We start from the raw sequence: 24556 nt of genomic DNA, 5'->3' as shown, positions 1-24556 counted from the left end.
CAATGGACACTGCTCATCGTGGACTGATGTTATTAGTGGAGTCCCTCAGGGCTCAGTGTTGGGTCCATTATTGTTTTCTGTATTTATAAATGATATTGATGATGGTATATCGGGATTAATGTCCAAGTTTGCAGACGATACAAAGGTTGGCAGGGTTGTCAAGGACACTACTGACACTATGCTGCTGCAACAGGATCTGGAAAGGTTGAGCAGATGGGCTGAGAGGTGGCAAATGAAGTTTAACATTGACAAATGTAAAGTACTACACATGGGAAACAGCAACCCCAGAGCAACGTATCAACTCTGTGGTACAACACTGACAGTGGTAGAGAATGAAAGGGACTTGGGGGTGGTTGTGCAGGCAGATATGAAGTTCTCTGAGCAGTGCAGATGGGCTGCAAGAGTAGCTCATGGAGTATTGTCAATGATATACAGGAATTTTTCCAGCAGGGATAAGGAGGTGATTATTCCATTGTATAAGGCGATGGTCAGGCCACACCTAGAGTACTGTATACAGGTCTGGAGGCCTCATTTCAAGAAGGATGTAGAGCTGCTGGAACGAGTACAGAGAAGGGCAACAAGATTAGTGAATGGAACAAAGGGGTGCTCTTACGAAGAAAGGCTTAAGCTTTTCAAATTACAGTGTCTGGAGACTAGGCACCAGCGAGGTGATCTGATAGAGGTGTATAAAGCCTTGAATGGTTTAAGCATGCTCAATGCTGATGGGATTCTTCCTCTAGCTCAGAATAATCACCTGAGAGGGCATAAATTCAAATTGAGGAAAGACAGATGTAGGATAGACGTGCGGAAATTTGTCTTTAGCCAGCGGGTTGTTGGTTGGTGGAACAGACTTCCATCCCTTGTGGGGGAGGTTGATAGCCTAAATAAGTTTAAGGCTCAGCTGGACAGGTATTTTGAACGAACAGAGGGGTGAAGTGGAAGTGGGTTTTTTTTTTTTTTTTTTTTGGCTGATGCTGCATAAGCTTGCTTTCTTGCATCAAATGCCTCTACTAATGCTAATGGCCTTGACAATGCCCCCGGCAAACACACTACTCGGACTCCCTCCAGCCACTATCTGGTAGAGCAGAGGTATGAAAATTATATACTAGCTGATCCGGAATCCTCCTAGAAAGTTACCAATAAGTTCGTTCCGGTCCGGTGTACTAACTAGCAGCTGGCCTGCAAACACCATTTTAGAGCTGTACCCTCAAAATGTAAGGAAGTTTGGATCTCGCCGTGGTGTTCATCATAACCCCAAAAGACATCAGTTATAGTGCATGATGGAAGAGATGAGGAAGGGTTGACCAGAACTTAGCTCTGGAGACTAAACATGGGTTCCACCACTTCAAGCCTCTAATAAGCAAAACAGTGGTATTGCACTGGTTGATGAGAGTCATCTACCACCTAGTACTGCCTGGTAACACAGAGGCGGCATTCCTCTGTGTGGTGTGGATGCCACACCTCAACCCTTGCTTGCGTTGGTTCACACCTGGGTGGTCTTGCGCATGGTGGTTATACCCAGGATTACTAAGAGTCCCACCAATGTGAAGGTGCAAGCAGAAGATTTGGCTGTCACAGACCGTCTGGACTTAGCATTAATAGAGGCATTTGATGCAAGAAAGCAAGCTTATGCAGCATCAGCCAAAAAAAAAAAAAAACCCACTTCACGCCTCTGTTCAATCAAAATACCGGTCCAGCTGAGCCTTAAACTTATTTAGGCTATCAACCTCCACTACAAGGGATGGAAGTCTGTTCTACCAACCAACCAACCAACCACCCGCTGGCTAAAGGCAAATTTCCGCACGTCTATCGTACATCTGTCTTTCCTCAATTTGAATTTATGCCTTCTCAGGTGATTATTCTGAGCTAGAGGAAGAATCCCATCAGCACTGAGCATGCTCAAACCATTCAAGGCTTTATACACCTCTATCAGATCACCTCGCTGGTGCCTAGTCTCCAGACACTGTAATTTGCAAAACTTAAGCCTTTCTTCGTAAGAGCACCCCTTTGTTCCATTCACTAATCTTGTTGCCCTTCTCTGTACTCGTTCCAGCAGCTCTACATCCTTCTTGAAATGAGGCCTCCAGACCTGTATACAGTACTCTAGGTGTGGCCTGACCATTGCCTTACACAAGGGAATAATCACCTCCTTATCCCAGCTGGAAAAATTCCTGTATATCATTGACAATACTCCATGAGCTACTCTTGCAGCCCGTCTGCACTGCTCAGAGAACTTCATATCTGCCTGCACAACCACCCCCAAGTCCCTTTCATTCTCTACCACTGTCAGTGTTGTACCACAGAGTTGATACGTTGCTCTGGGGTTGCTGTTTCCCATGTGTAGTACTTTACATTTGTCAATGTTAAACTTCATTTGCCACCTCTCAGCCCATCTGCTCAACCTTTCCAGATCCTGTTGCAGCAGCGTAGTGTCCTTGACAACCCTGCCAACCTTTGTATCGTCTGCAAACTTGGACATTAAGCTTGATATACCATCATCAATATCATTTATAAATACAGAAAACAAAAATGGACCCAACACTGAGCCCTGAGGGACTCCACTAATAACATTAGTCCACGATGAGCAGTGTCCATTGATTACCACTCTCTGTCTTCTCCCCCTCAACCACCCCTTTATCCATAGCAGCAATTTGCCTCCAATGATACTGGATTCACTTGACTCAAGTGCCACCTGAATATCAGTTCCATCAACATTTTAGACCCGCAAGTAGTAGTAGTAGTAGTAGTGGCATGTGATGCAAAAAAGCAAGTGTATGAGCTTATGCAGCAACAGTCAAAAAAAAAAAAAAATCACACCATTCCCTTCAAATGCCTGTCCAGTTCCTCCTTAAATTTATTTAACCTATCAACCTCCACAACGACAGATGAAAGTTTGTTCCAGCAATTAACCACCCGCTGGCTAAAGGCAAATTTCCACACATCTATTTTACATCTGTCTTTTCTTAATTGGAATTTATGACCCCTGAGGTTCGTAATCTGAACAAGTGGAAGGATCCCATCAGAATTCAGCGTGCTCAACCCATTCAAGGCCTTATATACCTCGATCAGATCACCGCACAGGTGATCTGATCTGATTAAACTAACTAGTCTCCAGCCACTGCAATTTGCAGAACTTAAGCCTCTTGATAAGAGGATCCCTTCATTCCCTTCACCAATCTTGTTGCCCTTCTCCGTACACACTCAAGCAAATCTACATCCTTCCTAAAACGAGGCCTACAGACCTGTATGCAGTACTCAAGGCGTGGCCTGACCATTGCCTTATACAGAGGGACAATCACCTCCTTTTCCCTGCTAGCAAAATTCCTAGTTGGTACGTTTCTTTGGGGGTTACTTCTACCCATATGCAGTACTTTGCATTTGTCAAGGTTAAACTTCAGTTGCCACTTCTTAGCCCATCTGCCCAAATTATCTAGATCCTGTTGCAGTAGCACACTGCAGACTTTGACACAAAGCTTGATATACCTTCAGCAATATCACTGATAAATATACAAAACAACAGAGGACCCAACACTGAACCCTGTGGGACTCCACTAATAACATTAGTCCACGAAGAGCAGCACCCATTGATTACCACCCTCTGTCTTCTCCTACTCAACCATCCTTTTATCCATTGTAGCAACTTACCCTTAATACCATTCTGCTCCAATTTGTACAATAGTCTTCCATGCGCAACAGTGTCAAAAGCTTTCCTGAAATCCAATTGTATGATATCAAAATTATTTTTTGCCTCCAGTTCCTTTGTAACCACATCATAATATCCTATCAAATTTGTCAGACAAGACTTTCCCTTAACAAACCCATGCTGTGTCCGAATTATTGCTGCAGTCTTGTCTAGATGATCCTGCAATGCATCTTTAACCAGTGACTCCATTATTTTACCCGGAACAGAAGTTAAACTAACTGGTCTGTAATTACTCGTGTTACCCTTCAATCCCCCTTTGTGAATTGGGGATACATTTGCACATCTCCAGTCTGTGGGGACCTCCCCTGAGTCCAAAGATGCTCTCATAATTATGGCTAAGGGTTTGCTTAGTTGCTTTGCCGCCTCCTTTAATATAACTGGATAGATCCCATCCACCCCAGATACCTTTCTTATGTTTAACTTCAACAATTTCTCTTCCACTTTGCTCTCAGTTATTACAAAATCATTAAGCACCCTGCTACAATTTGATAACCTTCTGCCATTTTCAAACCTTAATAACTTCTCATGTGTGAATGTTGATGCAAAATACTCATTCAGTTTGTTTGCTATCTGAGCAGGATCATCAACAGTCGAACCATCGATATCAAGTGGACCAATCAGATTCATCCCCTTCCTTTTACAGTTTATACAAGTAAAGAAATCCTTGTTGTTTTTCTTAGCATCCTTTGCCAAAGATTTCTCATAATCTGCTTTCGCCTGCCTAACCTCCTTTGTGACCTGATTACAGACTAGCTTATATCTACCATAGGCTTCTGAGTCGCTTGATAATTTATATGCATCCCATGCATATTTTGTCTCTGTCACAAGTCTCATTTGTTCAGATATGCCAGGCAAGCACAGCTTGTCTGGCATATCTGAGAGAATGTCTGCGACAACCTCAAGGACCATCTTGCATCATATGCCTCTACTAATGCTAATTTCTTTTCATTGTATTCTTTAGCCATTATTTTTTTTTCTTGAGTGAAAGTCTGGATTTTCTGTAATTATGTGGACTGTGAAGACACTGACCCAAGTTTTTCAGCTTGGTTCCTAGTGTCTGGTGTGATTGTGCAGTGCAATACATGGAAGGTTAGCAGTCTACCTCACAGAGGTGTATATAATGGACAAAAGTTGCTTAAATTTCATGTTCCCTGTGCAATATAAGTTCGGTTCCATGTTCCTTAAGTGCCATGTATCTATTTTGTGTGTTAAAATTCTTATAATACATTGCAATATATATATATATATATATATATATATTGCAATGTATATCACAAGAGGCATAACTTGTAAGGAGGATCAAAGGCTGACACAAGTAATTATAGACCTGTGAGCTTAACTTCTGTGCCAGGAAAATTAATGGAGGCACTGGTTAAAGAAGCACTGCAGGATCATTTAGACAAGACTTCAGTTATAGCTCAGACACAGCATGGTTTTGTTAAGGGGAAGTCTTGCCTGACCAACTTGATTGGATACTATGATGCAGTCACAAAAGAACTGGATGCAGGGAATAACTTTGATATTATATACTTGGATCTTAGAAAGGCTTTTGATACTGTTGCACATGGAAGACTGCTACACAAATTGGAGCAGTGTGACATTGGAGGCAAATTACTGCTATGAATAAAGGGGTGGTTGAGGGGGAGAAGACAGAGAGTGGTAATCAATGGACACTGCTCATCGTGGACTAATGTTATTAGTGGAGTCCCTCAGGGCTCAGTGTTGGGTCCATTATTGTTTTCTGTATTTATAAATGATATTGATGATGGTATATCAAGCTTAATGTCCAAGTTTGCAGACGATACAAAGGTTGGCAGGGTTGTCAAGGACACTAGTGACACTATGCTGCTGCAACAGGATCTGGAAAGGTTGAGCAGACTGGCTGAGAGGTGGCAAATGAAGTTTAACATTGACAAATGTAAAGTACTACACATGGGAAACAGCAACCCTAGAGCAACGTATCAACTCTGTGGTACTACACTGACAGTGGTAGAGAATGAAAGGGACTTGGGGGTGGTTGTGCAGGCAGATATGAAGTTCTCTGAGCAGTGCAGACGGGCTGCAAGAGTAGCTCATGGAGTATTGTCAATGATATACAGGAATTTTTCCAGCAGGGATAAGGAGGTGATTATTCCATTGTATAAGGCAATGGTCAGGCCACACCTAGAGTACTGTATACAGGTCTGGAGGCCTCATTTCAAGAAGGATGTAGAGATGCTGGAACGAGTACAGAGAAGGGCAACAAGATTAGTGAATGGAACAAAGGGGTGCTCTTACGAAGAAAGGCTTAAGTTTTGCAAATTACAGTGTCTGGAGACTAGGCACCAGCGAGGTGATCTGATAGAGGTGTATAAAGCCTTGAATGGTTTAAGCATGCTCAATGCTGATGGGATTCTTCCTCTAGCTCAGAAAAATCACCTGAGAGGGCATAAATTCAAATTGAGGAAAGACAGATGTAGGATAGACGTGTGGAAATTTGCCTTTAGCCAGCGGGTGGTTGGTTGGTGGAACAGACTTCCATCCCTTGTGGTGGAGGTTGATAGCCTAAATAAGTTTAAGGCTCAGCTGGACAGGTTTTTTGAACGAACAGAGGGGTGAAGTGGAAGTGGTTTTTTTTTTTTTTTTTTTTTTTGGGTGATGCTGCATAAGCTTGCTTTCTTGCATCAAATGCCTCTACTAATGCTAATGCTAATGCTAACTTCAAAAACCTATACAAGAAAAACAGGGACCACCCATAATTTCAATCTCTTTCTTTAGATGCGGTCTCCATACTTGAACACAGTATTCAAAGTGTGGTCTAAAAATAGCCTCATATAATGAGATTATGCCATCCTTATCTCTACTAGCAAATGTTTGATGAACCATCGTACAATGGTCGGAGAACTTCATGTCTGACCATGGCTTAACACTCAAGGCCCTTTCCTGCACTACTGGCTTTCGTTCAGCTTCACCAAGTGTGTGTAAGTTATTTTGGGGTTACTGCTTCCCAGGTGTAATACCTTACACTTTGCTGGAATAAAGCATAGCTGCCATTTTTCTTACCATCCCTGAAGTCTACCTAGGTAACTCTGAAGTAGCTCTGCTTGGCGGTGATCATTAATTACTCTACCAATTTTTATATCATCTGCAAATTTAGACATCATGCACTGTATCCCTTCATCGATGTCATTTATGAAAATCAAAAGCAACAGTGGTCCTAATACTGATCCTTGGGGAACCCCACTTCTTACTTCAACCCAATCTGAGGAATAACCATTTATTTCATCCCTCTGCCTCCTGCCCTGAAGCCATCCATTTATCAATCTAAGGATTTTCTCAGTGATTCCAACCTGTTCCAGCTTATAAAGTAACCACTCATGTGGGACTGAGTCAGATGCTTTGCTGAAATCCAAATAAACAATTTTGAAATTATTCCCTAAATCCAGCTCACGAGTCACCCCATCAAAATAGCTAATTTTATGTGAATTTTTGGGTTTCTCAATATACAGTTAGTGATATTGTACCTTTCTAACTGCAGCAGTTCTGTGCAAATAGTATTTTCTTTTTTTATAGTAACTTAAAAACTAATTTGTTTTTATAACAAAAGTAGATGTCAGAAACATCTGTGACTGGAATGTAAATAAACATTTCATAAGTTACATTTTTCATATTAGTGTTAGCAAATAATGCAAGGAAGCAAACTAATACAACATCTTAAAAAAAAAAAAATACACACACACACACACACACACACACACACACACACACACACACACACACACACACACACACACACACACACACACACACTTCATTTGTCTACCCCTCTAATAATTTAATCTTTTAATAATTTTTCTCCCATTCCATTCAAACAAACTTGTTTCTGTAATTCTGAATATAAAAGCACAATAGCAAATGACAAATAGAATCAATATACATATACTTATATTTAAATAATGTATAAAATAATTTAAATCATAATAAAAATAAAAAGATAAAGCAAACATCAGAGGCAACAAAAAGCATATTCCTCTACATGATGCTTGAAATATAAAAGTAAAGTAAATTAGAATGATAATTAAAAAAATAATAATATAAAAAAATAAAAATAATGCCAGTAGCATGGCAAGACAGAAGAGCAAAAATAGTCAAAATTAAACATAACAATCAAACCAACAGGGAGGGAAGAGAAGGGTAACAAGAGTAAAAATATTGCAGCAGAAACTCTCCAAGATAATTTAGAAATTCTAAATACAAAGATAGTAATCGATTTTAAAAGCCAATTAAATAGAAATTTAACAGCTCCTGTCTGAGAGGGCATCGTCCAAATTTATGTGAAATATCACCAGCAGAGAAGTAAACCAACTACAATAAAATAAAACAAAAACAAACTAAAAAATAGACTGACCATTACGCCCCATCTCGACAGAGGACCACAAGACCAATAATGGTTAGGGAATCACTGCATTTTGATTGCCAGACAAATCGCCACAAAGGCGAGTCGACCAAAAGATCAGACCGTCATCTGATCCCCAGATCAAACCGCCAATGCAGAAGACTTGAATAACGGTGGCCCTTTTTTAATTATCATTCCAATTTATTTTACTTATATATACATATATATATATATATATATATATATATATATATATATATGAGTAATATGGAAAGAAAGTTAATAAATTGTAACAAGTTGTAACTAATACTTATGGGCCAATGCAGTTGCTAGAGCAATTATGCATTACGACCATAATGTGTATAAAATATTTGTATAATATTGAAGATAATAATATAGAAGGTAATTCAAGCAGACAATACAAAGCTGGATTTAAAGAAACACAAGAGATATAAAAAAAAAAAAAAAAAAAAAATATATATATATATATATATATATATATATATATATATATATATATCCGATAATACAAAATTAAACAAAAAACATAAGCCAGTAGTATGGCAAAAAACGTAGAGCGAAAAATTAACATAAAAATAACGTAAAATAAAATAAACAAACATGGAGGGGGAAGTAAAGGTAAGACATAAACAGTAGCCGATAGTCCCCTATATAATTTAGCACTTTAATTTCAATTAATTAACCAATATAAAATTTAAAATAATGCCAATTATAATATAATTTAGCGGTACCCCCCCCCCCCCTAGAAGGTACCAGTTCCAAATAACGTGAAATATCACCAAAAAGGGGGTTTAAGAACAACTAAAAGAAAAACAAAAATATAAAAATAATAGACTGACCATTATGTCCCATATCGACAGAGGACCACGAGGCCAATAATGGTCATGGAATCGCTATACAAATCGTCGCAAAGGTAAAAAGATCGAAGAACCAAACCACCCATTCCTCCTCCGATCGATCCACCAATGCAGAGGATTTGCACAGTGGTCCTTATGCAGCAAAAAATAATTTACAGAACAGACAGCACTCCAGATCAGAGCCACACCACTGACATAATGTAAGCTTAACCAGCTTATATAAAAGAAAAGAAAGAAATAGATGGCGGAGGCGCTGCTTATTTAGCATATCAACCCACTACTACCACTGATTTATATTTAAATAATGGCTTAAAAGTTTAACATAAAATAAGAAAATAAATAATAAATATTACGCGATTATTATTATTATTATTATCCATATGGTACAAGAAAGCCTGAGGCTTATGCTGTACCAGCCAAAAAAACAATTCCCAAGTTACCCTGAGAGAGAGAGAGAGAGAGAGAGAGAGAGAGAGAGAGAGAGAGAGAGGTGTCAGAAGCAGAAAGGAATCACCAAGAAAGAGAAGAATGATGATATCCAGCTCAGGACCCTGGGTTTGCCAAGCCCATACTCACCAGACGTGAGCCCCTGGGGATTCCATGACCATTATTGGCCTCGTGGTCCTCTGTTGATATGGGGGATAATGGTCAGTCTATTATTTTGATATTTTTGATTTTCTTTTAGTAGTTCTTAACTCTCCCCCCCCCCTTTTGGTGATATTTCACGTTATTCGGAACTGGTACCTTCTAGGGGGGTACCGCTAAATTATATTATAATTGGCATTATTTTAAATTTTATATTGCTTTATTAATTGGAATTAAAGTGCTAAATTATATAGGGGACTATCGGCTCCTGTTTATGTCTTACCTTTACTTCCCCCTCCCTGTTTGTTTATTTTACGTTATTTTTATGTTAATTTTTCACTCTACGTTTTTTGCCATACTACTAGCTTATGTTTTTTGTCTTATTTTGTATTATCGGATATATCTGGGCTTCACGTGGAGGAAGGGCATTTTGCTGCCTCTAATGATAGCTTAATATTTATTTATTTATTTTCTTATTTTATGTTAAACTTTTAAGCCATTATTTAAATATATATATATATAAAACTTATCATTGTCTACCCACAATCTAGATGACCTCAACTGGGGCCAACCACCCAGACTGAAGGCAAAAAACAACAAGGAGTTCTCTGTTTCTCTAATAATCAATATCTGCTAAGATATATAAAATATAAAAAATCCAGAGATTAAGTAATTTGAATCTAAACCAATTAAAGGTAGTTAAAAATTTTTGAATCAAAAGGAAGATATTATAAACGTAAGCATATATTGAACATCGTTGACCCGACAGAGAACATAATTTAATAATTAAAATAAGAATAAATGTAAAATATAAGGCATATCCAGGACATAATGTAACAACTAGTCGTTATGAAATAATAATACGTCTAGTGAGTATACATGTGGTGACCCCTATGTGATGGATATGGTAAAAATAAATAAATAATTAATTAATTAATTAATTAAAGTTAAGTTAACGCAAAGAGAAACATGCAGATAGTAAGAAGAATAAAAAATTATAGAGTAGGAATAATAGAACCTGAACTCCATAAAGGCGAAAGATAGTAGTACAAATAAGAAATAGTTTCTTCTACATCCTCGGATTACCCTAATAATTTCGGAGAAATAAGAATAAAGAGTGTAGGACAGCTTAAAGACAATACAAGATACAGTCGATTCCGGTTATTTGGAACACATTGAGACTAGTGCATTTTGGCCCGATTAAGCGGCTGCCCCAATTATCCGAAGTTTCACGTAAATAGTTAAAAATACAATGTACCCCCCCCCCTTTACAATTCGTTCACTGTACAATCAAATCACGTTACAATGGAGTCACCTAAGTAAAGTACCGTTCATTATACGATGTGTAATAAGCGCCGGTCATTGTGATCACGTTTGTGAATTGAATTTTAATTCAATTAAACCGCGATTCTAATTAGCGAAAATAGGAGTAATATTATCCACAGGCCATAAAAGTAAAGATATATATTAAGTACAAATTTAGCCTTTATTACCTTACCAACGAAGGCCTCAGTAGCCGAGTGATCAGGAGAGGGAGTGCAGTAGCATACGCTCTTTGAGTAGACTGGGGTTCAAGCCCTTACTACTGAATACGGTCAATCTGCCAACCCGCACTGGACCAGCGTGGCAGATTATGGTCCATTTCCCTCAGCATGAATTGTTGAGGAGGCTTCCATCCTGCAGTGGGTTGATAATGACTGCACTTTACCTTACCAATTAAAAAATTAAATGATAAGTGAAATTCGGAAGAATATATGTGATAATCGGAAGAATTAATACGTACTGTAATATGTACACACTAACTAAACTACTTGACATTTCTGTTCACTGTCATTTGTGGGTGGGAGTTAAAATTTAAAACAGTAAAAAGATAAGCAATCAATAACAAAGAACACGGCACACAAATTGCAAGTAACACGATACGCACAAGTGAGAACAGAGTAACAAATTACGAAGTTTTAAAAATAGGAATGAAGAGCAGATTCTGAAAATTATTTTTTTATATGATTGAAGATTCCATAGAAGTGTAAACACATTTTACACATAAACACATAACCCACAGAATTCCAGCTGTCGGTATTAGTGCAAATTCAATAAGATCGAGTTTACTATCAGTTTATGATAGATTTCACTAACACAAAAGCCCAATAAACAGGTGACTGCTAATTGTTTTATGGTTGTGACCTCCAGAAATCCGACCGAACTACGTGTACGGTCGGAGACAATCATAGGGTAATCTTCAGTGCTGCGGTCTCCTGCCCCGATTAAATGGCATTTTGTCCCAATTAAGCGAAGTAAATTCCTGGCTATTTTCTCGATTGGGTTCTGTTTTTTAAGATTTGCCCCAAATAAACGGCTGCCCCAATTAACCGGTGGCCCAAACCGGAATCCACTGTATAAGATATAAATGCAATAAAAAATAATAATATTCAGCAAATACAAACATTTGACTTTAACTGTTTATTCTCTAATATCAATCTCGACAATTTAAAAGATGTTCTCCAAAAACTATATTTGGAACATAAAAATGCTATAAAGTTTGATTTAACCTACTGGGATACTCTAATAAATTTATGTATTTTTAAGAATTAAGTATATGACGGAACTTCGTTATACTTACAAGTGAGTGGCACCCCTATGGGAAGTCCAGCATACTGCATAATTGCAAACCTCTATCTATATTCTACAGAAAGAACATTCCAAGATAGCCTACTTATGTTCAGATATGTAGATGATCTATGTGTGTTTAATTGATTGTCCGCATTTCATTCAGGAGTACAGCAAATTATATCCAGAAGAACTTGTAGTGGAAAAAACTAACAGTTCTGATACTATAGCAAATTACCTGGATCTTCGTATAGAAATATTCCATAATAATATAGATGTAAACATATATAATAAAAGAGATGCATTTAATTTTAATGTAGCCGGCCTTACAAACTGGAGATCTAATATATCGAAATCAGTGCATGCTAATATCATTTTATCCCAATGCCTGAGAATTGCCTCTATTTTCAATAAAAACACAACCTGTTCAACAAACATAATAGCATTGTACAATAAGTTGATAAATAATAATTTCCCTATCGCTTACCTGAAATACCACTTCAGGAAGGTGATAAATATAATTAATTTCAAAAATTTATTTTCTGAACCCATTGCTTCAATATAATTACCATAATTACGGATTTAGAGCGATGTATATTATGTACATAGGATACACTTTGCTTTCTTGGTGTCTTACGGCTTAGAAAACTTGTACCCACTCTGGCCTGCAAATTATAGTGTATCATTTATTTTATTTTATGTTATTTTTATCTTATCTTATTTTATAATCACACTGCATACACTTAAGTTCACGCTAAGGTGTCATGCAAATTCAGCTTAGGGTCCTACTATAGGAACGGGTTTGCGATCCCGGGCATACCCGAGCTACGAATTATATCTTGTATTGTCTTTAAGCTGCCCTACACTCTTTATTCTTATTTCTCCGAAATTATTAGGGTAATCCGAGGATGTAGAAGAAACTATTTCTTATTTGTACTACTATCTTTTGCCTTTATGGAGTTCAAGTTCTATTATTCCTACTCTATAATTTTTTATTCTTCTTACTATCTGCATGTTTCTCTTTGCGTTAACTTAACTTTAATTAATTAATTAATTAATTATTTATTTATTTATTTTTACCATATCCATCACATAGGGATCACCACATATATACTCACTAAAGGGATTATTATTTCATAACGACTAGTTGTTTCATTATGTCCTGGATATGCTTTATACTTTACATTTATTCTTATTTTAATTATTAAATTATGTTCTCTGTCGGGTCAACGATGTTCAATATATGCTTACATTTATAATATCTTCCTTTTGATTCAAAAATTTTTAAATACCTTTAATTGGTTTAGATTAAAATTACTTAATCTCTGGATTTTTTATATTTTATATATCTTAGCAGATATTGTTCATTACAGAAACAGAGAACTCCTTGTCATTTTTTGCCTTCAGTCTGGGTGGTTGGCCGCAGTTGAAGTCATCTAGATTGTGGGTAGACAACGATAAGTTTTATGTATATATATTTTTTACATCCCTTGCATTTCTTTAAATCCAGTTTGGTATTGTCTGCTTGAATTACCTTCTATAATATTAACTTCAATATTATACAAAATATTTTATACACACACACACACGCACACACAGTGTATGTCGGTTATTTGGGCCACCGGTTAATTGGGGCAGCCATTTATTTGGGGTAAAAATTAAAAAACAGAGCCCAATCGAGAAAATAGCCAGGGTTTACTTTGCTTAATTGAGACAACATATCGTTTAATTGGGGCAGGAGATTGCAGCACTGGAGATTACCCTACGATTGTCTCTGACCGCACCACATGGTTCGGTCGGATTTCTGGAGGTCACAACCATAAAACAATAAAAACAATTAGCAATCACCTGTTTATTGGGCTTTTATGTTAGTGCAATCTATCATAAACAGATAGTAAACTTGATCTTATTGAATTTGTGATAATACTGAAAGCTGAATTGAATTCTGTGGGTTATTATTGTGAAATGTGTTTACACTTCCATGAAATCTTCAATCATACAAAAAAATTTATTTTCAGAATCTTCTCTTCATTCCTATTTTTAAAGCTTCGTAACTTGTTACTCCGTTCTCACTTGTGCGTATCGTGTTACTTGCAATTTGTGTGTGCCCTGTTCTCTGTTATCAATTGCTTATCTTTTTACTGTTTTAAATTTTAACCCCCACCCACAAATGTCAGTGAACAGAAATGTCACCTGGTTAGTATGTACATATTACAGTACATATTAATTATTCCGATCATCACATATATTCTTCTGATTTTCACATATCATTTAATTTTTTAATTGGTAAGGTAATAAAGGGTAAATCTGTGCTTAATATCTTTACTTTTATAGCGTGTGGATAATATTCCTCCTATTTTTGCTAATTAGAATCGCTGTTTAATAGAATTAAAATTCAATTCACAAACGTGATCAAGATGACTGGCGCTTACTACACATCATATAGTGAGCGGTACTTTACTATGGTGAGTCCATCGTAATGTGATTTGATTGTACAGTGAACCAATTGTAAAGGGGGGATCCATTGTATTTTTAACTATTTAAGTGAAACTTCGGATAATTGGGGCAGCCGCTTAATCGGGCCAAAATGCACTAGTCTCGATGTGTCCCAAATAACCAGAATCGACTGTATATATATATATATTTTTTTTTTTTTTTTTTTTTTTTCTTTCATAAAACTGCAAACAAGAAAGGCATTATAATCTATAGGCATTATAATAATGTACTTACAATACATTACAATATATGTAGTATATATATCACAAGAGGCATATCTTCAAAAAGATATACAAGAAAAACTACACTACTTCTGCAGTTCAATACTTATTAATCAATATAGTGAAAAGTTTCACACCTACAAATTTAACTTCTTATTACCATACAATTTCCCTACAACTAACATCATTAAGCTGACAGTACATTAATAATACTATATAATTATAAAGTATATGTTGATGATATTCCAAATTACACATTTTTTTCAATAACTTTATAATTTACTTACATCAAAATTGATATCCATATAATTTACTGCAATTTCTATCCCTCTTGTTACAGGATCCACTTTACCAACTCGATCAAAAACAATATTAACAGAGCACTGAAAAAAAAAAATATATATATATATCAACTACATTTTGAGTTGTGATTTTTTTTATATCCAAAACACAATTTTAATTATTTAATTAAATGACTATAATGGCACAAAAATCATCACATACATCCCTTTCATCAAATTATACATAAATACTGATATTAATAGTGTCCTAGTGCACTAAAATATGAATGTCTGTAATAAGTTCTGAATTCAGAGAATATTCCTCATTATTCTGTGTCTTGTATTGAGCAATTTTAGGAAATTATTTTGACCTAGGCATTATATCTAGTCTATTAATAATATAAATGCACTCAAATTCTGATACAATATGTCTGAGGATGCTTCCAATAACTGACTTCCAAAGTGCATATTTGTACAGTTTTAGTTTTGCTTTGCTTTTTGTAATCAGTACTGTCACATTACATACAACAGATACTGACTCTGGCAAAGGAACATGCTGTTAATAAGCATTCAATGCAGTAATATATATATATTTTTTAATTATAACCCCCAATCATAAAAGGTATAAAAACCCTACAGTACTTCAGTAGTGTGTGTGTGGTATGGATGTTTATTGGCGCATTAGCTGCTATGGCTATAGTGCGCCTATTCGTAGGAATATTAAAAAAATAATCCAGTTTAAATTAGTTTCAGTTCTGTAGCCTATTTATAAAAGATGATACACTCCAATTTGTTTTAAAAAGCAGAAAAGTTTGTTAACATTTGCGTCCTCTCCAATGATATGATGTAATGTCAATCTTTCTGAACGATTAGCCAGATTTTGAAGTATTGCAGCTCGATGTTGTTGATACTGCGGACAGTCAATCAGAATGTGTTTGACTGTTAGATGTTCTAAGCAGTATGGACACTGAGGAGGATCATCGCCCATTAGTAGATGGAGGTGAGTCAGATGGGTGTGTCCTATTCTCATTCGTGTGAGTACCACTTCTTCCCGCCGCACTGTCTGATTGCTGGAATGCCAGAACTTTGGGTTTTGTTTCAGCTGGAAAAGCTTGTTATTCGTTTGGTTATGCCATAATTCTGTCCACTGTGCATGGCATGCTGCTTGAATTAAGATATTATAATCGGGCGCTGGAATAGGGACAGAAGTTAGGTCTGAACTTGGACTTTTGGCGGATGTATCAGCCACTTCATTCCCTTTTATGCCTGAATGTGCTGGAATCCAGCAAAACTTCACTAGTTGTTGACGATCATAAATCTGCAATAACAAACTCTTGATTTTCATTACAATATGGTGATTCTTTTGAGATGTATTCTGCATTGCTTTGATTGAGCTGAGAGAGTCAGTATAAACTATATATTTTGCAGATGGATGTAAATTCAAATTTTCTAGAGCTAACTGTATTGCATACAGTTCTGCTGAAAAGTTGCTATACTCAGGTGGAAGAGAAGCTGATATGATAGCAGAGGGAAACACTGCTGCTGCTCCAACAGTTGACAGAGATTTGGAACCATCCGTATATATCGGTAAGAAGTCGGCATAAGTTTGAAGATGGCTAGCATGGAGTTGTTGCACAGTCACTGCCGGCAGGCAATTCTTTCCCCATTGAAGAAAATAGGTATCAGAGGTCAGTTGAGGAAAGGTGGTCCATGGTGGATGAGAGTAATTCTTTATCTGTTGCATATTGTGGAGAGGAACATTCCAGTTCTGCGATATTTCAAGGAGCCGTAGGCCAGCCGGTTGGATTTTACTTGGTTTATTTCTATAGAGATTAACTAGTGGTTGATTAAAAAGGTATGGCTGAATAGGATGCAAAGGGCAAGTCTGTATTTTGGCTGCATATTTAAGTAGTAACATTTTTCTACGAAGATGCAAAGGGGGCTCATTAGCTTCAATGTATAGACTCTGAGTTGGAGATGTCTTGTATGCACCAGTTGCAATCCGCAATGCATTATGTTGAATAGGATCCAGCCAGCGTAGCACACTCCTTCGGGCAGAATCATAAACTGGAGCACCATAGTCTAAACGGGATCTAATCAGTGCTCTATATAAGAGCAGCAATGTTGTACGATCTGCTCCCCAAGAGAGGGCAGATAAAGCTCTTAGCATGTTGATCTTTTTGAGACAGGCAGTACGTATTAATTTAACATGATCTAAGAAGTTGAGCTTACTGTCCAGGATTAGTCCCAAGAATTTCATATTGCTGGCAATCGGAATGGTAGAATTTGAAATCCGAAGTTCAGGATCTGCATGCAATTTGCGTTGACAGCAAAAGTGGATCGCAACTGTTTTCTCTGGGGAAAGACGATATCCATTGAGCTCAGCCCACTTTTGAACTTTATTGAGGGACATCTGCAATTGCCTTTCGACAGATCTCATGTTCTGAGAATGGCAAGAAATAGCGAGATCGTCAGCGTAAAGGTAAGCCTCTACAGTATTTGGGAGTACTTTTGTAATGGAATCAATTTTAAGGGCAAACAAGGTTGCACTCAAAACTGATCCTTGTGGTACTCCTTCTTCTTGCGAGAATGTAGCAGAAAGGGAATTTTGATATCTCACCTGGAAAGATCGGCTCTTGAGGAAGTTCCTAATAAATATGGGTAGGTTGCCTCGTAGACCAAGATTATATAGGTCACTGAGAATGCCATACCGCCAGGTAGTATCAAATGCCTTCTCTATATCAATGGAGACCATGACAAGGTGTTCGTTTTTCACAAAGGCATTGCGAATTTCAGATTCCGCCTTGATCATCAGATCTAGGGATGACCTGTTTTTACGAAAGCCATGTTGACAATTACTCAGTAGATGTTGAGTTTCAATGATCCAAGTGAGTCGACTATGGATCATTTTTTCAAGAATTTTACCAAGGCAACTTGACAGAGATATTGGTCTGTAACTATTAGAACTGGCGGGATCTTTTCCAGGTTTCAAAAACGCCAAAACTGTAGCGTGGTGCCAAGAGGTTGGATAAATATTTTCCAGGAAGATCCGGTTAAAAAAGATTAGAATCATTTGTAAGTTTTTCTCATCGAGATGCTGCAGCATGACATAATATATGCCATCTGGCCCAGAGGCACTGTTTCGCGTTGTTCTGATGGCCTGTAAAAGTTCACAATATTGCAGAGGCTGATTATATGGAAGTGACAGTGAGGTTCGAAAGTTGATAGGTCTCTGTTCTTTGGCAGTCTTAATTTTCTGGAATTTTGGAGTGTAGTTTGATGCAGCCGATATTTCAGCAAAAGTTTTGCCCAAGGCATTGGCTATATCTATAGGAGCAGAGAGTTCTTGCCCATTGCAGGAGAGAATTGGGGAAGGAACAGTTGGAAACTTCCCAGAAAGCTGCCTAATTTTTTTCCATATTAGTCTGGAGTCAGTGTTCCTATTGATAGTTGATGCGAACCTAGTCCAAGAATCTTTCTTGGCCTGCTTTTGAATGTAACGCGCTTTTGCCCTTAGTTTCTTGTAGCTAATTAGATTAGCTGTGGTTGGAGATCGACGGAATAAATTAGATGCTTTATTTTTTTCCTTCTTTGCCCTTGTGCACTCTTCGTTCCACCAGTAGTTGAAATGCCGTCGGGACGGGGGATTTGATAACGGAGTTGAGTACTTAGTTGCAACTAAAAGGCGGGATGTAATATAATCAGTAACTTCATCAATGGGCTGTAGTTGAATAGTTTTTTTGTCAAGAGTGATTGCTGATTGAAATTTCGCCCAATTGGCTTTAGAGAATTTCCATATCCTGCAGGGATGTTGTAATTGTGGTTGGGTAGTCAACAGATTACAAACAATTGGAAAGTGATCACTACCCATGGGATCATCCAGGGTGGACCATTGCATAGCTGAAAACAGTATTGGGGAGCAAATCGATAGGTCAATGGCAGAAGTCTGTCCATTGGGTAACTGTATATGGGTGTGCGAGCCACTGTTAAGAAGAGTGAGGTTTTCTTTTTCCAGTAAAGTTTCAATCAGTCGGCCGCGTTTGTCTAATTTAGATGAACCCCATAAAGGGTGGTGGCCGTTGAAGTCCCCTAGCAGGCAGATAGGGGAGGGTAGCTGTAATAAAAGTTCTTTAAGATCATTATAAGAGTAAGCATGGTTTGGTGGGAGATAAAGTGAGACTAGAGTTAATGCAGTTTGGGTAATCAGACGCACAGCGACAGCTTCGATTTGGGTTTGAAGAGTAATTTGCTTAGCTGGAATCCTTGTACTAATTAAAATTGCTACACCACCTCTAGCAGAATCGGATGTGCTCCGATCGCGTCTATAGATCGAGTAGTTTTTGATGGAAATGGAAATTTGAGGAGTTAAATAGGTTTCTTGCAGGCAGAAACCAACTGGAGAGTAGCGATTAATTAAATAACGGATGTCATCAATGTTTCCACGAAAGCCTCTGCAATTCCATTGCAAGATATTAGACATTATTTGAATTTAGAGGAAGAAGCTGTACCTGACGTGGCTGTCTTATGGCGTTCTGGCTTTGGTTTTTCTCTTTTCGGAAAGGAAGGGCGACCAGTGTCCATCTCTTCTTCAGCAAATATTTCCAGAATTGGATCTTCCTGTTTGGATGGATACTCTGCCTCCATCGATTTGTCTTGGATAATCTTTTTCGAAGACGAACTATTATTATTTGTAGTGGCATTCACTGGCGGAGATTGAGTTTTTGCTGGTATTGTGAGAGGCGTATTATTTGCTTGGTCTGAGTGCTTAACGGCACTGGACTGTTGCTGAGAGAGAACAGCCCGAGCCCAGTCAGAGATGGAAGTGTTTGAAGGTACGGTAACATCGGTTTGTGTGGCAATGGTTTGATATTTTTTTGTAATATTGGCATAGGTACGGTTAGGTATACTCGGTGCAATTAATTTTCTAGCCTCCTGATAACTAACTCTGTTTTCAACTTTATATTTCACAATTTTTTTCTCTGTTTTCCACCTCTCACATGTCTTAGAGTAGGCCGGATGGTTGCCTTTGCAGTTGGGACAGATCATTTCTTTCACCGAACAATCACTTTGAATGTGATCGGAGGATCCACAGTTGGGACAAACTGGGTTGCTTCTGCACGTTGTTTGAGAGTGGCCATACTTCTGGCATTTATAACATCTCAACGGATTGGGTATGAAAGGACGAGTGCGGCAAAGTAGATATCCAGCTTTTATTGATGTGGGTAGGTTTGGACTGTTGAATGTAAGAATGATATTTCTGGTAGGTGTGAGAATATTGTCTTTTTTTATCATAATTCTTTTTACAGCTATTACATTTTGCTCCTGAAGCTCTTCTTTAATTTCTTCCTCCGTCACATTCATCAGGTCCCAACTAGATATTACACCCTTTGATGTATTTAGGGTTGCATGTGGAGTTACTTTCACTGGAATACCAGCGAAAGTTGTCTTTTTAAGTAATTTTTCAGAGTGTTTGCCATTTATGGTTTCAATAAGTAAGTCCCCTGATTGCAGTCTCTTAACCGTCTTGGGAGACCCTGCAATACTTTCCAGGTGTTTTTGGATTAAAAAAGGGGATAGCTTACTGAGAGGCTGATCAGATAGCGAGTGCATGATTAAGAATGCAGGTAAGTCTGTCGCCGAGGGATTGGTTTTCAACCTCTTTGCTTGCGACGAATCATGGTTCATTTCTGTGTTTGGCCGACAGCTCGACGGCTCTAGAGTTGGAAACATACTTTGTTCCATGTTGGCTCCTCTTAGCCCCTGGCAGATGAACTTTTCTGCCAAGGTTACCGGCCCCGCCACGGGGAGGCAGGAGCAGTGCCTGGTGTGACCAAGCGAAAAGTAGTAAGTGGTTAGTAGTAAACTAGAAGAAATAAAGAAAGGTGCCTTTCCTTTCTTGCTCTGTACAAGTGTTTTTGTTACAAGAGCTGTTTTTAAATGAATAGATTTATTAACGTGAAGAACTCAAAATAACTATAAATCACTTTTGAGAAATCGCAGTAATAGCACAGAGAAATCGCTCAGTCACAATCGCTTGGCACCCGGGGCCTACTTCAGTAGTAACGTTTGTGAATTGAAGGATAAGAATATAGAAAATAACTAACTTGACATTAGACTTGAATTTCTGTAAATTGTAATTTTCAGAAAATACATGTCAAGGCAGGCAGATTCAAAGAACAGAAGTAGAAAGGATAAATATGGAAAAAGAAAAGTTAGTTCTGTGAGTGTGGAGTTGAATACTGAATGAGTGTTGACTAGTTGAGGCACATATTCAGAATACTTTGGAAGAGGGCAGTGGAATTACAGATATTGGTTTGGAAGAACAGTGTTCAGGGAAATATCTATACAAAAGGCATGCAACGAAAGCTGAAGGTCTGTGTGTCAGAGAGTGCAGTGAGTTTGTAAGAGATGGATCAATAATTAACCTGACTGCTATCTTTTGGATAGAGTCTATAAGCTGCCACATATATATTATGCTTATTTATTTATTTGAATCAAGGGCATTTTCTACAGCATGGAAGAACAGCAGTCATAGCCAGTATGCTAGGATAAAAGATCCCAAGAACTGCCAACCTACCGACACACATGCTAAATGTAGTATATGTGTCAGTAGCTTGTGTATTCATTTAAATATCATATAATTATTATTCATTTAATGTTAAGTCAATTAATTATATCAGTAAAATACTGATGAAAGAGTTGTTGTTATTATTTGGTTTTTAGGAACATTAGCAACTAAGGCCATATTGCTCCGGAGATATGGGGGTGGTTATTCCCTGACCTTTCCGCATCTTCCGTATTTGGTGGTCACGGGCTCAAACCCCGGTCTAATCAAGAAGCGTGTGCTACGCACTGTTGCTCCTGCCCACCTGGCTACGGAGGTGCCAGAAAGAGTTGTAACAAAGACAAGTAAGCATGTCTGTCTTTAAAGTAATCTTAAAACAGTTTCCTAAATGCATTTAGTGTGTACTTAATGTGTGTACTAATTTTGTCAAATAAGAGTGGGTAATTTTTTTATATAATAGACCATTTGAGTTTTAATATTGGAATACAAATCATTATATCTGAGTAAATTTGGCATGCTACTTTTCAAAAGTTACTGCCTCCCCATTTAAGTTAATATATTAAAAATAAAATGAAAAAATTTGAAGTTAAAATGTTTCTATGACAGGCCACATTAAGGATATTATTATATAATATTAAGCACTTGTGGAAAAAGACAAGATGAGAGACAGAAAGAGCAAGTGACATGGTGTTAGAAGTACAGGCAGTTCCCACTTTACGAGTTTTCACATTATGAGTTCCCGGGTTTACAACTTTTTTCCCCCTAGTATTAAGTATCAACAAAATCGAAAATATGAACATTAATTGCAAAAAAATGAATGTTATACATTCATAAATCCCACATTTCAAACCACGCGCATAGCTATACAATACAGTGTATGGAGCTTTACAATATTAATCCGTTCCAGAGAAACCATCGTACCGTAAAAATATTGTAATGTGAACCCAATAACATTGTTTTTTGGTAATTCATTCCATGACCTCGGAAGTTGAAATTTTCGCTATATAACTCTCTAAAAGGTCATTTTTATAATGTAAATTGTATTAGTTACCAATTCAAATCATTAAAATACACTACACTTTCATCATTATCATAGGTTCTGTTATTAGAACCAATTTTGAATGGCTTTGTGATATTTTTCTAAAGCACATTTCTGGAGGTCACAACCATAAAACAATTTGCACCTTCTGGTTTATTGGGCTTTTCTGTTATTGCAGCAAAGATAAATTATATTGATAATTTTGTTAATTGCTAAATTCTAATTATTTTAATAGATTGTCTTTTCCTTCTGCCTGCCTGTTCTTGGAACTGGCTGGTTGGATTTTGGCTTGCATTTTGTCCATTTACCTTCGGGCAGCTTTATGTGATTGTTGTCAACTTAGTTTGTTGGCTGGACTGATTTGTATAGCATAGACTTTAAGTTGATAAGTTAATTGTGTCTAAATTTAACTGAAAAATTTTGTTTATAATTGTTCTATTCTGTTGGTTGCAGAATGGACTTTTATAATTGCAAATTAAGGCTGTCTACTTTTTAGTAGTTCTATGTGATTAGTTGCCAACTGAACTTTGTTGGTGGGACTGCCCTGGTTCACAATCACTGAACTTGCAGCCACTATGGACATAGTCGCCTTTGTGATTGTTTCTGTTAATGGATAATAAGATAAATTTATACTGATAATAGTGTTAATTGCTAAATTCTAATTATTTTATTAGATTGTTTTTCCGTCTGACTGCCTGCTCTTGGTGCTGACTGGCTGGTTGGATTTTGGGCTTGCTTTTTGGCCGTCTACCTTCGGGTAGCTTTATGTGATTGTTGTCAACTTAGTCAATGTTGGCTGGATTGCATCTTTTCATAACTGTTGTATTTCTTACAGCACTATGTACATAGTTGCCTTTTGCCTGCTTTGCAGTGGGTCTTATGTGTTATTTTAATACATTGTTTAGGTGTTTTGCATTGTTCTTGCTGATTACTTGTAAATTTTGCTGGGCTTAACAATGCTCTTGTATGCTTTTACCTTATTCGTCCTGAAGTATAATTGGGCCTTTTACCATGTTTGTATTAGACCTTGTTACTGTTTTACTATTACTATTTGAGACTTACTTTAATCCTATGTTTTGTTTAATGGCAGGCTCAGGCTTTTGAACTGGAATTTTCTTCTTAATAAAAATCTATCTAGTTCTAGTGAATTTCAAAATTATACTTACTTCTGCTGCTTGGCAAAAGCTGTAGGATCATTCCTATGGTCTTTTTCCATAAGTCTTGACTTGAGACTACTGTTCTTCTTCTAATCATTTTACTTTCTTTGTCACTTGTTAATTATTAAATTAAACCCTAAGCTAGTCACACGATTTTGTTTCTTGTTCTAGTTCTGGAGTCCTGTTGCTTGCCATTACTGCTTTTATATATATACTCATTTTTTTCTTTTCTTTTTCTGGGTCACTAATTCAAATTTCCCCTTACTTTCGCTATAATAGTTCCTGGCTGCCTCCTCATGGCTAGGGACGGTGTGGGGGGCATCTCTTTGCCCTCGACCACCTGCTGCTAAAGCCAGGTGGGTGCCGGCATACACACAAAACTACCAACACATTACTCAACACTAGTTTACATATTCCTATCCTTTGTTCATTATCTTTTCTTATAAATTCTTTTTTTTTTTTTTTTTTTTTTCATGCCGGCGTTTGGCAGATTGCCTTATTAATACTGCGGTGAATAGGGGAAACCTTGCAGGCCCCAATTAACTCTACAAGAATACTTTGAATTGCAGCAATTATAAACGGGTAGTAAACTCAATCTTATTGCATTTTCAAAAATACCGATAGCTGGAATTGTGTGGTTTTTTTATGT

General features: G+C 37.3%; 1 protein-coding gene across 1 annotated transcript in view; it reads right to left on the bottom strand.

The window, feature by feature from the left end:
- The window catches only part of GPHR (Golgi pH regulator), a 192674-nt gene that overhangs the window by 45298 nt on the left and 122820 nt on the right, over nucleotides 1-24556 (bottom strand). The window contains exon 11 of the mRNA XM_090381737.1: nucleotides 15153-15248. Coding sequence (XP_090237863.1) covers nucleotides 15153-15248 — 96 coding nt within the window. The remainder of the gene's footprint in view (nucleotides 1-15152; nucleotides 15249-24556) is intronic.

This window comes from Mastigoproctus giganteus, chromosome 9, assembly GCF_048544385.1.
Source record: "Mastigoproctus giganteus isolate SK-2022 chromosome 9, ASM4854438v1, whole genome shotgun sequence".
In the NCBI taxonomy this organism is placed as follows: Eukaryota; Metazoa; Arthropoda; class Arachnida; order Uropygi; family Thelyphonidae; genus Mastigoproctus; species Mastigoproctus giganteus.
Note: the sequence above shows the minus strand (reverse complement) of the source record. Positions and strands in the feature narration are given on the sequence as shown.